The 17,291-nt window shown below is 46.5% G+C and overlaps 1 protein-coding gene across 3 annotated transcripts in view; it reads left to right on the top strand.

Annotated features, from left to right (window-relative positions):
* CNOT3 (CCR4-NOT transcription complex subunit 3) overlaps positions 1-17,291 on the top strand; it is a 992,943-nt gene that overhangs the window by 840,292 nt on the left and 135,360 nt on the right. For all 3 annotated transcript variants that reach the window (XM_086930326.1, XM_086930324.1, XM_086930325.1), the window contains one exon: positions 11,698-11,797. In XM_086930326.1, coding sequence (XP_086786452.1) covers positions 11,698-11,797 — 100 coding nt within the window. The remainder of the gene's footprint in view (positions 1-11,697; positions 11,798-17,291) is intronic.

Raw genomic sequence — 17,291 nt, forward strand, 5'->3', positions numbered from 1 at the left:
CCATTTACCATGGGGTCACTATGCATTCTGAGGCAGAGGAAGACTTTCTCTTAGACACATTTGAACAATCGCAAAGGTCTGTTCAAATTCTTCCCATGATTAAAGGGGTCATCAAACATGCTCCTGAGATATTTAAAGACCCTATACGCACTAAGATCCTAAACCCTAGAATTGAGAAAAAATATAGACCTGCACCTGCAGATCCAGCCTACATTAAAGGACAAATACCATTAGATTCACTAGTTGTGTCAAATGCTAGGAAAAGGACAAACTCACAAACTTTAGGTGAGGCACCCCCACCTGACAAAGAATCCAAGTTAATAGATGCTTCAGGCAAAAGAATGGCTGCGCAAGCTACTAACATATGGCGTATAGCTAATACACAAGCCCTATTCTCACTATATGATAGGGCGCATTATGATCAGTTAGAGAAAGTATTAACCATCTACCTGATCAATATAAGGCACAAGCAAACAACCCTAGCGCCTTAGCTGCTTCGCAAATATCCCTCCCCAGTGCTGCGCTATCCATTGGAACTAGTGCTGAATGGACGTTCAATGGTCGTGCGCAGCACTGGGGAGGTAGCGCTCGTGACGACCGTTGGCCGTCAGCAGCGCTTAAGAGGTTATACAAGAAGGCAAGCTAACTTCTAATGCCTCAATCAAGTGCGCATTAGATGTAGCAGACAATGCATCTAGAGATGTAAATACTAGTGTATTACTTAGGAAACATGCGTGGCTACGCCTTTCAGTGTTTAAACAGGAAGTGCAAAATACCATTTTAAATCAACCATTTAATCAAAACCAACTTTGGACCAGAATTAGACTCAGCACTTGCAAAGATGAAGAAGGATACAGACACTGCCAAATCTATGGGGGCTTTACAGTCCACACAAGCTAAGAGTTCTTTTCGTCGCTCCTTCTACAGAGGAGGCTTCAAACAAACTGGGGCAGACAATACAACATCCTTCAAATCTAGCACACAAGCATTCTCGAACAAGGGATATTTTAGAGGAGGATATAGAGGAAATAACAACAGGGAAGAGGCTGGGTAACAAAAATAATCGAACCTCTTCCAATACAAAACAGTGACTTCCCTCTGCTCCCCCAACAGCATTCCACCCCTGTGGGGGGGCAGATTGACACAATTCCTGCCTGTCTGGAACTCCGTAACAGATAAGTGGGTAAGACAGATTATCCAGTATGGCTACTGCCTAGAACTTACAGCAACCCCTCCACACATACCACCCAGGCAGCGCCCAATGTCTACAGAACACCTTACTCTGCTCAAACAAGAAGTTCTGCCACTTCTACAAAAAGACACAATACAAATAGTTCCTTTACAAGAACAAGGAACAGGGATTTACTCACTGTATTTTCTAATTCCCAAGAAGGACGGGACACTAAGACCAATTCTCGACCTCAGGCCCCTCAATCAGTATATACAATCGGATCATTTTCATATGATCACTTTGTAACAAGTGCTCCCACTGCTGCAACAATGCGATTTCCTTACAACACTAGACCTAAAGGACGCTTACTTCCACATTCCGATACATCCTGCTCACAGAAAGTATCTAAGGTTTGTACTTGAAGGACAACACTATCAGTTCAAAGTCCTTCCATTCGGAGTGACGTCACCACATGTATTCACAAAGTAGTAGCAGCACATCTCAGGAGACCACAAATACATGTCTTCCCTTATCTAGAAGATTGGCTCATAAAAGCCAAGTCATTCAATCAGTGTGTCCAACACACACAACAGACAATTCAAACGTTGCACGGCTTAGGGTTCACAATACACTACACCAAGTCACACCTGCAACCCTCTCATATACATCTGTATCTAGGGGCTACGATAAACATGTCTACAGCTCTAGCGTATCCCAGTCCAGCAAGGATACAGAGCATTCAAGCCTTAGTCACAGCCTTTCAACACCAGCATGAAACTAATAGGCATGATGATATCTTGCATCTTCATAGTACCATATGCAAGACTGCAAATGTCCGTTACAGGAATGTCTAGCACAACAGTGGAACCAGGCTCAAGGTCAACTAACAGACCTGGTGTTGGTAGACAGCCGCACACATCTCTCTCTGCAGTGGTGGAACACCAAAGACTTGACAAAAGGGCGGCCGTTCCTAGAACCTGTTCCACAACTAGTGCTTACAGCAGACGCATCTCTCACCGGATGGGGAGCCCATCTCCTACATCATACAACTCAAGGACAATGGAACAGTCAACAAAAATTGTTCCATATCAATCATCTAGAGCTGCTAGCAATATTCTTATATTCTTAGCACTCAAAACATTTCAAGTACAAGTACAAAACAAAGCTGTCTTAATCCGGACGGACAACATGACAGCCATGTCTTATGTACAAAAACAGGGGGGGGGGGGACACTCTCTACAACTGTCCCAGCTCGCACAGAACATTTGGAGATGAGCCATTCAACAAAACATATATCTGTTGGCAGAGCACCTTCCTGGAGTTCCCAATCAGATAGCAGATCTGTTGAGTCGGCAGACACGACAAATTCACAAATGGGAACTACATCCACAGGTTCTTCAACCATTCTTTCACAAGTGGGGTCATTCAGACATATATCTGTTCGCCACACACAAAAACGCAAAATGCCCAACCTTCGCCGCCAGGTTTCCACACCCAATGTCCAAGGGCAATGCGATAGGGATGAACTGGTCAGGCAGATTGGCGTACGCTTTTCCGCCAGTACCACTAATACCGTTAGTAGTACGCAAGCTCAGACAACAGTCTCTCAAACTAATCCTAGTAGCTCCCACATGGGCACGCCAACCGTGGTACACCACACTGCTAGAACTCTCTCTAGTTCCACACAAAAAGTTACGACTCACTCCATCCCTGCTAACGCAGAACCATGGAGACATCAGACATCCAGACCCAGTTCAACTGACTTTAGCGATCTGGCTCCTGAAGTCTTGGAGTTTGGTTATCTTAACCTACCACCAGACTGTATGAACATCATTAAAGAAGCTAGGAGACCTACTAACAGAGCGTGCTATACGGCTAAATGGAAGAGATTTGCCGTTTACTGCAACAATAACCAAATTGATCCTCCTGGATCCTTCCATCCAGAATATCATTTGCTACCTTTTACACTTACAAAGGTGTAACTTGGCATTTTCATCCATACGCCTGCACCTTGCAGCAATTGCAGCATATTTACAAAACAGACAACATCTGTCTCTCTTCAGAGTACCTGCAATTAAAGCATTTATGGAAGGATTAAAAAGAATCATCCCACCCAGGTTGCCACCTTCTCCGGTGTGGAATCTAAACGTTGTTCTTACAAGACTCATAGGACCCCCTTTTGAGCCTTTAGATAAATGTGAACTGCAATTCCTCACGTGGAAAACAGCTTTCCTTATAGCTATTATCTCTTAGAAGAGTAAGTGAGATACAAGCTTTCACAATAAAAGAACCATTTTACAAATACATCGTAAGAAAGTGGTTCTAAGAACTAATCCAAAATGCCTTCCAAAAGTCATTACTCCTTTTCATTTAAATCAATCTGTAGAGTTACCTGTGTTTTTCCAAAACCCAGACTATGTAGCAGGAAGGGCTTTACACACACTTACACTAGATGTTAAAAGAGCTCTTCTCTACTATATAGATAGAACGAAGTCTTTTTCGAAAAACAAAACAACTGTTTGGGTCTTTCTGTCCACCTCACAAAGGCAACCCAATCTCTAAACGTGGAATTGCAAGGTGGATTGTAAAATGTATACAAATATGCTATCAAAAAGCAAAACGTTCATTAACAGTTCCTCCTAGAGCGCACTCCACATGCAAATTATGAGCCTCTATGGCTTTCTAGGAAACATACCCCTAGAGGACATATGCAAGGCGGCAACATGGTCTACAACACACACCTTCACTAAACACTACTGTGTTGATGTGCAAGTCAAGCTGCAGTAGGCCAAGCTGTCCTTAAAACTCGCTTTCAAACTACTGCAACGGATACAGGTGACCACCGCTAGGGGAGACACTGCTGCACAATCGATGCTAAGTGTACAATCTGCAGCTCATATGCCTCGAATGGAAAATGCTACTTACCAGTATGCGTTGTAAAAACAAGGGTTAACCCAGCAAGTCCCTGGGACCTGGGTAAATGATTGATGCAAACAAAGTGGTCCCAGAAAGGTAATCAATCAAAATCACTTGAATGAATACAAGGAAAATTATAGCAACATTGTTCAATCACAACGTGTCCTGTAAAATTATTTATAAAATAGATTCACAATTTAATCACATACAATGCCCCTAGAGGGTAGGACTGGGAAGGGTAGTGTTGGGATAGTGAAGGTATAGGAATTATAGTACAAATCAATTGGATCTAAGTAAACCAGAAATCATAATCAGTAAACACAATAGAGAGAAATTCATCAATCAATTAAACAGTCATGCCTCAAAGAAAATAAAATCACAAATGATATGTCTGGGAAGAGGCTGAACAGAAGAGGGAGTGTCGACGTTTCGACCCAAGTAGATGCAGGTGTAGTTTTGACCTTGCTAGAGGGTCTTAATCAGGACAGTGGAGCAAGGAGGATGGGGCAAAGGATCTGTATAAAAAATTAAATAAATGGGTTACTGGTATTGATGGTCAATTAAAGATCCCTAATAATCCTAAAATTATAAAAGGCTGAAGAGGGAAAATACGATTTTATATCATAGGAGGAGGACGTGTCCGGTGATATTAATAAAGAACATTTCACACGAGATGAGTCATGGTGAGGGACTTGGCCAACAAGGATCGTCATTTGTAGGGAGCCCAAGTGGGGCACTTATTCTAATGACGAAGTCAAGATTGAAAACAGCAAGTGGGGTCAAGACCGTTAAATAAGCTGATATAAACATGGCAACTAGAATGACATGAACACTTAAGTAAAGACTTAGGTAAAGATAGCACACATGTTAATAGTTCAGATGCCTACCTCTAGTTGTTAAAAAGCGGTAAGGTACAAAGAAGCTCTCAGTGAAATTCAGAATATGGCTGCTCCTAAAATATGAAAAAATCGACTATATAGTATCAAATAGGATCATTAGTACATAGAGATATATTGTCGTACTCTAGTAAGATTGTGTAGGTGGTAAGTCACAAGCCGTACACAAAAAATAGGATCTGAATGATGTCAAACAGAAACACCAGGGAGTACCGTGTATAACGATACCGCAAATGCCAGAGCAATGGAATTGTACCTTTAAGTAATGCTGTGTCTCTGAATATAAAAGAGACGTCCTGGTTTTCAATTACACACTGTATCGGAGTATGTAGAGCTGCAGAGTTGTACAAGCCCTCCCGCTTCCCCGGGACCTGTATCCTTTCCAGTTTTATCTTACTTGGATGCACACGCATGGACATCCTTTTCTTTACTTCTACTAGCTCCATCATTTCCCATCATGGCGAAAAACAATCTAAGGATGGAGCCGATGCCCATGCGCACTATCGTCCAAGGAAGGAGTCACCTATCTCGTGACTACAAAGACTTCTTCCAAGACGACAACAACATGCAATCATCCGAGCCCAACACCAGGTGGCGATCTAAGTGTACAACTCTGCAGCTCTACATGCCAAGAACAGATGCATAATGGCAAGTAGCATTTTCCTTCTCAGGGTAGTTTTCTCGACAATCGGTGGGCGCTGTGAGAAAGTGGCTCTATATATACTGGATTAGAATGAAGTACAGTGTGTATAGAGTCCACAAACCCCAGAGGTATAACAGAGGTTAAAGCCATGTGTGACCTTACTCTCTAAAGTGGTAGCTTGGTCGAGCAGTAAGGCAGTACCAGAGGACAGTGTAAAGCATGTGTTGGACACACTGTCAGCAAAAGGTTTCACACACTCAATGACTGAACTCCAGGCCATGTGTTTTTAAATCCACAGATATAGGTGTTTTATTTTTAGAACCAAAGGTTATAAAAATATACTTTTCTTGTTATGAGTTCTCTCATGTAATTACTTTGCAAAGGAACAATAAAGTTTGTGCACACAATTAATACAGTATTGACAGTAAGCACCACAATCTTAAAACACACTATAGCATTGAACTCAATGGGTTTTCCACATGTAAGTACAGTTGATTACTATATAGATTACTTGAGTAGTCCCAGGACTAGATCTTAGATTCAGTCCTGTGGGTCTAAGCTGAAACCAGATTAGCAAAAACGTTTTAGTTACTGTAATGAATTTTCATGAATATAAAGCTGTTTTAAAAGTTCACACTTTGAAACTTTTCAATGGAAATCTGACAGTGTTATTCAATGGGAGAAAATTTAGTTTGCAGGTAAAGTACGATCGCGTTCCTTTTGTAACCCAGCACTTGTCTCCTAGGGCCAGCACTGGGGTCTTAACTCAAAACAGGTAGGTAATTGCGTTTCAGTATTTCGTGTGATTTTTAATTAATATTTCAAGTTTTCAAAAGTAGACACTATGGAAGACATTTCATAGAAAAGCAGACAATGGGTTCCTATGGAGAAAATACAGATTACTAGTAACCCTGCTAGGGATTACTTTTGCGGTTCAGTACTGGGCTGAAAGGTACAGTACTGGCTTCTCCCCTGATCACAGGTGAGTACTTCGGAATTCGGACTTTGGCTGATTTTATGTGAATATTTTTCGAGTCAAAATGAGTCATTGTTATCCAATGGCAGGTAAGTAAATTACCGGTTTCCAGGTGAGTACTTGGATGGTGAAGTTAAGGTTCTGGACATAGACTCAGGGGTCCCCCAGGGTCAGATAAGTACAGTTAGTTCACTCCCAGCGGCACGGGGGCCGTTAGGTGCAGAGGTAGGTAGGCCGGCCCTATGATATCCAATGAGGCAATGGGGGCCTTGGGTTGGTGGCTGCTGGCTAGCAGGCCACGTGGCTGTGGGAGCTGGGCTCCTGGTCACTTGCTCAGGGCAAGGGGGGGGAAGTAGGATAGGACACAGGGGTCACAGCCAGCGGCACTCGGGCGGCTGGGTGCAGGGTGCTTTTGAGCCGTCGGGCGCTCAATGTTATCCAATGGGAAAGGTCAAAAAGGAAAAAAGGCTGCAGGCTCGGGGACGGAAACTATCCAGGGGCGACCAGCTCTTCGAGAGGTAAGTTGGGATCTTGGAGCACAGGTAGGTACCCCAAAGGGAGGCACAGGGGGCTGTAGGGCGCCGGGTGCATGGGTGTCTTTGGGTGTCGGAAAAGCTTACCCTCGGCTGGTCGCGGTTGTCGTGGCCCCTGGTTCTGAGTCTGCAGGCGTCAGCTGGTTCGTCGAGGAGGGTCTTTGGGCACTGGACTTCGGGTCCCAGTCGCCGGGGGGACGTCCTCATGGTCTTGGTTCGGTTGGGCCCGGCCCGGCGGGTGCAGAGAGGGCTGGTCCGGAGCTTCCTGGTTGGCACCAGGTGGGTTGTTGAAGCAGAGCCACTGCTGATGGGAGTCCCAGTCTTCAAAAGGTTCAAGACAGGCAGGTCCACCAGGTGTCCCAAGGTTGCTGTCCGCAGGAGTCACCAGGATTAGGCAGGAGCAGGTTCCAGGATCGACAGGCCGGTAGGGCTGGGGCCAAGTCAGTTGTTGTCGTCCTGTTGTTAGCAGCTGCACGGCGGATCTTTTTTCTTCTTTTCATATCGGGATCTTAGGAAGGAAGGTTCAGGGAGCCCCTAAATATTGAATTGAGGGGCGTTACAGGTAGGGCAAGGACAGGGACCAATTGATCCCTGACATGGGGTGAGTACACCCCCTAGCCTTCTCCTCTCCTTTGGGAGTGGGGCAGGAGCCTAGCTGTGATTGGGCAGGGCTCCCCATCTTCAAGATGGCCGGAGCCCGGGGTCGTGCTTCACCTAGTCTCCCCCACCTGAGGGGTGGGGTTGGCACAGGCTGGCACACCCCCGTTCCTGATGTAGTTTTTCCCGCCAGTCTTCCCGCCAAAGTGGGGGGGCAGGACTGGTGGGGGCTGGTGGCTGGGTACAGCAAATGGTCTGGAGAAGCTCACAGAGGCGGCATGCCTTTGAAGCCTCCCCCTGCCCATCCTGGGGGAGGAGACCTAGCACCTCGCACAGGATGTGCATTGTCGCAGGCCCAGGAGAGCCGGGGCTCTCCTACCCAGGGGTCCAGCAACATGTCTGCTGTGTGGCAGCCTCTGCAACCACTCAGCCAGACATGGATTGTAGGTTAGGTTTTCAGGGGGCATCTCTAAGATGCCATCTGGTGCATTTTACATTAAATCTCACACTGGCATCAGTGCAGGTTTAATGTGCTGAGAAGTTTGGTACCAAACTTGTCAGTCTTCAGTGTAGCCATTATGGTACTGTGGAGTTCGTAATGACAACCTCTCAGCACCATATACTCTTAATGGCATCACTGCACTTAGTGCCCAGGAATGGCACTGGCTAATGTATGGGGCACAGGGCTCATGCACCTGGGCCCACACTACTGGCATAGGGCACCCAGCTAGAGGGGTGACTGATGTATGCCAGGGCAGTGGGTTTGTGGGCATGGCATACAGGGATGTGTGCCATGTCGACTCTTTGTTTAGTTCTGTACCTAGGCACTCACCCTGCCAAGGGCAGTGTGTGGGTACCCAGGTGAAGTGTTGCAGCCCTTAGGGGTCTTCTCTGGTCATCATGCCCTGAGTACTTAGGGTAGCATTTACTAGGGGCTGATAGGTGACCAGAGATGACAATTGGGGTTTGTTTCAACACAGTTTTTAGGGAAGGAACACAGGCCCTGGGTACCTGGTTGGCAGGAGCCCAGGGCACACTCAGTCAAAGCACATCAGCAGTCAGAAGAAAGTGAGGGCATACCAATGCAAAAAAGATGGCACTTTCTCACAGGCGCTCTTTATTCATTGCATGTGTTCGCTGCAGCTGAGCACGCTGTGCATGCTCTTTCCATTTAGTTTGGAGTCTGGACTCTGACTTATTCTCCCAGGTACCTTTGCATTCCACGCTCTTAGGTCGTATCCCTTTTTTTAGGGCTGCCTATTTTGCTGGTTTATACCGTGTTTTTCATTCTTACAGCTGTCTACTCCCTACAGTTTACCCATAGTTCTCCTTGGACTTTTGGTGAACATCCTTGCTTCACCTATAATTTTTGGATATTTGGTGACTTTCTATCTTTTGGACCAGCTTCTCCTATTTGGGTATCTTTTGTGGGGTCAGCTCACATTCCCTCTATGGATGGTATTGTTTGGGTATCTGATTCGTTGCTAAGGAATCTGCGGCTAGATGTCTCTATCAATTGAGCAAGTTACTTACCTTCAGTAACGCCTTATCTTGTAGGGACTGGATCTAGCCGCAGATTCCTTATTAACACCCACTTCACCCCCATCATCCCCACTATGTGAACTAAGGGCCCCTTTGTCTCCAAGATCCCCTCTTAGCATACTAATAGTTATTTCAATCTGTACTTGTTAATACCAGATATTTCTTTATTGGCACACTGTTTCCAGAGACTTCTTCTAATTGGCTCCGCGTTGTTGGAGCGCAAAATATTTGCAGTAGAAACTGCCATCAGCTCTTCCGGGGGGGGGGGGGGGATTATATGGCCTCTGTTGATGTCACATTCAGGAGAAAACGTTGCTACTGAGTCGCTCAATGCCCTCCTCTACCAACATGCAGAGGTACTGCTGAAAAGATTTCTGGATTCAGTCTGGCACCTAGGGAGGCTACTAAGATAAGGAATCCACGGCTGGGTTCTGTCTCTACGAGATGAGGCATAACCAAAGGGTAAGTGGCTTGTTCTTTCAGCCAACACCGTGTGACTTTCTGCCAGGAGTAGGTAACTCCTACTCCAGTGTCAGGCCTCCATGGTTACCTGTCCTGGGATTCATTGACACGTCTCCCCATGCGGGCAGAAACTGTCTCATGGCCAGCCTCGCTATATGGCCACTGGAAAAATGGGCAACAAAGTGGCATCTTTCTAAAAGTTGCATGTTGCCCCAAGTTACATTATTTTCGACCTGGGTATGAAGTCTAGCTTAATGTAACAAGTTCTTTGAAACCTTGAAGTATCAACTTCGGAGGCACCATTCAGAAGATAGCCAGCTGAAGTGTTCAGCGTGTAACTCTGTACTTGCCAGACTGGGAGCCATGGTTTACCTTGTCCTACTCAGGGTGGCAGAAATGCTGCATTCCCTGAGGGGACACTCTAACTTGCAGACCGTAGGCACCCCTTTGTACAATTTACCAGGGACTTGGAATTAGAGTTGGGGAATTTAACAATGCCACTTTACTCGTCTAACATGGAGTTCTGGCCAAATTCCATCAGTCGCCACATGGCAGAATATTTTTTACTACAAGCCTCCAGAAATACTTGCTGGCGAGCGACATTTTGGCTTCCCCAAGGTTAATCTTCTAACACGAGCGGTCAGAGGACTGCTTAGAGTAGATTTGCTGCAACTGAAGTAGATTTTCTTGTCTAGCTGCAGCCCCACGTTCTTGCTCAGCACGTGGTGGTGTTTGATGATTTTTTTTCTGTGCTGCTCAGCTACCAGCACTAAATTACAGCATGACTTACATATTTTCCACCCGTTGGCGGAATTCCGTGGAATCTTGCAGAGTTTTTATGTAACTCTGCAGAACTCTGCTGAGTCAGATTCCGTGAGTTCCCTCCACCTCTTCATGAAAGTAAGTTAGCATCTGCCAGTTGGGTATGAGTAAATCAATGTACATGTTTAAGGGTCCGGGCATTGTCACAGATGTCTGGCTAACAGGCCTCTGCACACCAAGTTGAAAAACCAGCAGCATCTGTCCAAAACTTTGACGTGACAATTCAAAAACAGGCTTTTTGTAATGCCTGTGTTCAAAATTCTCAACTTGAAGATCTGTCCACTAGTACTTCCAATAGTTATGTGCTGCATGTATGAGGGGGCTGAAAGAGTAAAAAAGAAACATAAGTTAGACCCCAAGGTGTCGCTTATATGTAACACCAATCTGTGACTTCTGGGGCTTAACAAAGTCAAAACGGAGCTACGGAGTGACGCCAGGGAGTGATGCTGTGAAAGCGGCTTAATCCAGTCAGGGGCCTAGGAGTATTTTAAGTTCGGAATCTGCTGCTCGTTCGTGGACCCACCATAAAGAGTGTTACCAAAGATGAGTACGTTGTTCATCTGATGCGAGTCATTCAGTCCCTAATGTTATAGCAGTTAATCTCGTCTTTGATGTCCCTAAGAGACAACAATGGAAGATAGTAGTCTGTATTTTAGATGAGTGCAGATGCTGTGCTTGTCCTCCAGAACTCTCAGCGGCTCTTTCAAAAAGCATGACGATTGTAGTGCAGCCTTGTTGCCCGATTTGTTTCCTTTCTATTTCATCCTAAGGAAACAATCAGACGTGTAGGAAGCAATCAAACTTTTTCTGAATTCCTGTGGTTGAGTCCATTTTGAGCTTCCATTGTTGACTAGAGACACTTAATCATCTTAAAAACTGCGGAGAGGTCAAGGCCCATGACAGATTGTATTCCTGGATCATTGGTGGTAAATTACAGATTCCATGCAGGAACTAGTGAAAATCTGCCTCTGTACTAATAAAATAAATCGTAATTTGCTCATACAAAATCATTGTATTCAAATATTTCATGGCATGTTTACACTTATTCTGAAAGTTGCCTTTCTTTTATCATATTAACTGTTAGAAAACTTATATTTTTGCAGTCTGTTGCTTTAACTATTTTCACTCTTGATTTTCAGGCCCCCGAGCCCCTCAGCTCACTGAAGTCTATGGCAGAGCGAGCAGCAATTAGTTCAAACCTGGAAGAGCCAGTGACATCTGCACACCTCAATGACCGGGGTAAGTTTCATTTTAATAGGGTAACATCTTCCTGCTACAGTGAGGTGACGGATCACTTCCTTTCTTCGATGTTTGGTCATATTGCAGCCCATCCAGTAGTCTTTCTAAAGAGCACATTTGAAGGTGAACAGCCACAATTATTTCTGGTCACTTTTCTTACCTGCTGAAAAACGTTGTGCCATTGAATGACTAATATTGAAGGTATTTCCATATTTGCTCAAGGTTGTTGCATAGTTTATATTCTTAGGAGAGGCTGCATAGATTTTCTACTTTGTTGTAATATTGGTAGTTTGATTTAATCATGGGTTCCTTTCCTTGTGGGGTCTTTATTCTAGTCAGCCTTAACTTCAAATCTGCCATTATTTTAAGTAGCAATTCTCTCAGGCAGTGTTTTCATTTAGTGCCATCTCTTTAGTATTGGTGTTGGCTGTCTTTAGCATGATTTGGTAATTAGAGACAATAAACACCTAGGCTTAGGCAATTGACTGGTCTGGCATGGACCTATTACAATTCATTGATATGATTTGACTCAGTGTACTGAACATTTAGATTAAAATACACATTTTATTCTTAAAGATTCATGATAAAAACAATGTGATCCAAAATGTTATGACATAATACATTTAACAACAAATTAACAAATATATCATGCATATAAAATGAGTTTGAGGCATGTGGGCTGCTGAATTCATATGTGCATAGATCGCCGCCTAGTGTTGGGTCCGGATGATTGCACATTGTTTTCCTGGAAGAGTCTTCGAAGTATCACGAGATAGGTGGCTCCTCCCCTGGACTACAGTGCGCATGGGCATCCTCTCCATCCTCAGATTGTTTTTTTCCGCCATTGGGTTCGGATGTTACTATCTTAGCTCAAGTTAGGAAAAACTTTCTACAAAGCCAAAAGGCTTTCGACAGCGTCGGTATCGTTTCGTTCGGTACCGGTAACTTTGTTTCGAGAGGACATCGAGGAATCAGACGGTTTTCTTTCCACACTCGACTCGATCGTCGATCTACAATGGAAAGAAGCCCATTCAAGAGGTGTCCACTTTGCAATGCAAAATACCCGCACATCGATGTCCACCCGGTGTGCAACAAGTGCCTGTCCCCGGATCACAACAAAGCCAACTGTATGGCCTGTGCCCGGTTCAGGTCGAAGAAAACTCTTCGGATTCGACGCGCGGCTCGATTGGAGTCGAAAAGGTCCGCGCCTGTTCCTGAAAACATCTTTGTGACCGAAGACAAGGAGGTCGTTGATCTGGAGGATCAGGAATACCGCTCCGATCAGGCTTCGGGCCATGACTCCGAGTATGACGCCGAAGACTAAGAGGTGCAAGAAGAAGACGAAAACTTTGTCGAAGAGGTAGGAGACGACGCAGAGGCCCTTGGGGCCGTATAAGATAGCTCAGGCGAGGAGCTAGGCCCAACCGGCTATACGGGGGCCGACGATGACGCACTCAATAAGGCTCAGGACGAGGGATCGCCACTAGGCCTTACCCAAGATCTACAGTCTCGTTCTACAGTCCCGCATAAAGGCCCGGCTTCGAACATTACTAAAAAGCCATCGGTTTCAAAACCGCCATCGGTCGATCCAAAGAAATCGAAACCGAAAGCATCAATGACAAAACCGAAAGTGCAACTAACTCAGGTCGGCTCCAAGGCCTCAAACCCCTCGGAGCCGAAGAAACAGAAAATGGCCGTCGATGCCAAAAAGCTCAAGAAGGTCGTCGAACCGACAGTTGGGACACCGAAGACAAAGGTCAAGGCTGTAAAACCAACAAAGCCTACGCCGAAAGAAGTCGACACACACACAAACGACTCGAACCGAAAGACGGGATCGATCCTCGGTCAAGGCCTGCGGACAAGACGAAGACTGGCTCCAAGGACCCTGTCGAGTCCATTCAGAGCCAAGGGAGTGTCGGAGTCACTCCAGCGCATCAAGGATAAGGCTACAGCGGTCGGGCCAAAGAAGGCCTCAACACCAAAGCTGGCCGGAAACGTTCAGACCGCGTCGACGCCGATCAAATTAGGCTTGCCACCCTCAGTTCGTCCGAAGATGTTCGAACCAAAAAGAGCTATCGGCGCCATTAAAAAAGTGTCGACGGAAATAGAGGCTACAGAGGAGCCTGAAGAACAGGAGTCGAGGCAATTCATCGACTCGGAAACTGGTAGACTGTCCATATATAAAAGGAAAATAATACCAGAAACACCCATGGAGTCATATAAGATTCCCTTGAAGAAGAAGAGGGTTTCAACAACGTCACCGGCTCTTGTGGAACCCCTCCATTCCTATGGACATGAACATCAACATTTTTCACCCACATACTCAGATGTGGATGCAGGGGATGACTAAATCATGACGTCGAGCTACATGCTGACCCTGTGGAGGAAGACTTTCTGGTCGACACCTTTTCCACTTCAGAAAGAACAGTCAAGACCCTGCCCATGCTGAAAGGAGTCCTTAAGCATGCTGGTGACATTTTTAAGGACACCACTAGGGCCAGGGTGTTAAACCCAAGGATTGAAAAGAAATATAGACTGGCACCTGGGGACCCTTGGACTCATTAGTTGTTTCTAATGCACGTAAGAGAGCGAACTCCCAGACTACAGGTGATGCTCCTCCTCCTGACAAAGAGTCAAAAGTTCTGGAAACTTCAGGAAAAAGGGTGGCTGCGCAGGCGGCTAACATCTGGCGCATTGCCAACACTCAGGCACTCTTGACCAGATATGACAGGTCCCATTATGATACCCTTGAGACACTGTTGCAACACCTACCAGATCAGTACAAGGAGGGTGCAGAACTACTAATCCAAGAAAAGAAGCTTATAAACAATGCTTCCATCAAGTGCGTGCTAGACGCAGCTGACACTGCAGCCAGGGCCATCAACACTAGCGTTATCTTAAGGAGACATGCCTGGTTGAGAATCTCTGTATTCAAACCAGAAATACAAACTTCTATCCTTAATCAGCCAGTTAACCCGGACTACTTATTTGGACCTGAGGTTGACACCACCCTTGAAAAAAATTAAAAAAGACACAGAGACTGCAAAGTCTATGGGGGCACTGCAGTCACAGCACTTTCGGGGTGGCTCCTTTCGTCGCTCCAATACTAGGGGCCATTCGAGAGGCCAATCCACACAACAGACAAAGTACAGTAAAGGAAGTACACAATCCACCTACAATAAGAACAACTGGGGTGGATATCGTGGAAACAACGTCAAGGGCAGAGGCAGAGGAAACAACAGTTCCAGATCCTCTGCCAATAACAAACAGTGACGCCCTGTCACTGCCCCCCGACCATATAACACCTGTCGCGGGGAGACTACAACCGTTCCTGCCAGTCTGGAAATCCATCACCACAGACAGGTGGGTAAGAGATATTGTCCAGTACGGGTATTGTCTGGAATTAACATCCACTCCACCCAACATCCCACCAAGACACCGTCCAATGTCCCTAGAGCACTTACACTTATTGCAGCAGGAGGTCGTCAGCATGCTGCAAAAAGGGGCCATAGAGCCCGTGCCTGTAGAAGACCAAGGCTTAGGGGTGTACTCTCTGTACTTTCTAATACCCAAAAAGGACGGGTCTCTCAGACCTATACTGGACCTCAGGCCTCTAAACAGTTACATTCTGTCAGAGCATTTTCATATGCTCACCCTACAGCAGGTCCTGCCGTTACTCAGTCAGGGAGACTTCCTCGCAACACTGGATCTAAAGGATGCGTATTTCCATATACCCATTCACCCATCACACAGACAGTATCTCAGGTTCACTATTCAAAATCAACATTATCAGTTCAAAGTCCTCCAGTGAGACGGCGTCCCGAAGACCCCAACCTGGAGGCCACCCTCCCCCGCACGTACCTCGTTCGTTTCCACCGGGACTGCGACCCCGCAACCACAACGCCATAGCCGAGACAGGACTCGGTGAACCAGCCATAACCCACGAAACCCCGCCCTTCTCTCTCCCGCAGGGACCAACCCGAGCACCAGGTCCGGAGGAAACATATCCCGCTGACCCCGGAAGTCCCGCCCCAGAGGCAGCGCCAGCACAGGATAAAACCGAGGATCGAGGACAGCATGCCGTCGGAGTTTCGTGGCAGGACCCTCGGACTGGAGGTGGTGAAGGAGAAGGAGCTGGAGACGAAGAGCAGACGTGCGACGCAGAGGTGTGGACCGAAGAGTGGTGGAGTCCACAGGAGGTGGCTGAAGAGCGTCCGTAACTCACTGGAGAGTTACGGCGGACCGCGTGAGTGCCTTAAACCTTCCTATTCCCTGCTCGCTAGGAGCCCCTGTAAAGTCCCTGTACATTCTCCCCTATCTCTTTAGTAACACGTCCCCTGCACTGTAGTATAACTGTATAGCACCCTCACTGCATGCCCCATCCGTTCCCTTCACGTCCCGCCTCAGCACCCTTTTTTTCAACCGACCTGTGTTCCTACCTCCCGATACCTCCGTTTCCTCACTGTCTCTTCTTCCCCCCCTTGTATTCACGTCCCGGGTGACGGTGATCGGTACATAGAGTCCTGTAACCAGGATAGGACTAACGGTCCCTTGTTTTTCTCTTCTCTTACTGCCCTCCGTGGATCCTCCGCGTCACCGGAGCCGTCGTTGGAGGAGCTGAAGACCGGGAGCCGAACCCAAGACCCGGAGAGGATCCCGTCCCCTGGAGACTTCTTTGTTTTCCCCTGTGACATTTCCTCTTTGTCTCTCTACAATAAACAACCAGTATAGTACACTATATACGGCCTCCTCGCCTGCTTTTCCGGCCCGCTGCACGCCCACCGTCACACCTCCCTTTCGGAGTAACGACGGCACCCAGGGTGTTCACAAAGTGCCTGGTGACAGTGGCAGCACACCTAAGGAGACAGCACATACATGTCTACCCTTATCTGGACGACTGGCTTATTCAAGCAAAGACGGCCCAGCAGTGTGCCAGCCACATGTCCCACACCATTCATCTTCTTCACAGTCTGGGATTCTCACTGAATTATCCAAAGTCACATCTTCAGCCCGCCCTCGTGCGACAGTACCTGGGCGCGACAATAGACACTCTGGCAGCCAAAGCTCAGCCAAATTCAGCGAGGATACACAGCATGCAATTGCTGATACAAAAATTCAGACCTCAACACTCGCTTCCAGCAAAAGTGTTCATGCAGTTGATAGGCATGATGGCCTCCTGCATCTTCATAGTCCCACATGCGAGACTACATATGCGTCCGCTTCACGAGTGCTTGGCACGTCAGTGGAATCAGGCTCAAGGACAGTTAAAAGACCTAGTGTTGGTGAGCGGTCGGGCATTCAACTCTCTGAATTGGTGGAACCCACAAAACCTTTGCAAGGGCCGACCGTTCCAAGAGGCTGTGCCACAGATTATACTGACGACGGACGCGTCTCTCCAGGGATGGGGAGCTCATGTACTCCACTACACAGTGCAGGGACTATGGACAGCACAGCAAAAGAAGATGCACATCAACCTTCTGGAACTGATGGCAAT

Source organism: Lissotriton vulgaris, chromosome 7 (genome assembly GCF_964263255.1).
Source record: "Lissotriton vulgaris chromosome 7, aLisVul1.2, whole genome shotgun sequence".
Lineage (NCBI taxonomy): Eukaryota > Metazoa > Chordata > Amphibia > Caudata > Salamandridae > Lissotriton > Lissotriton vulgaris.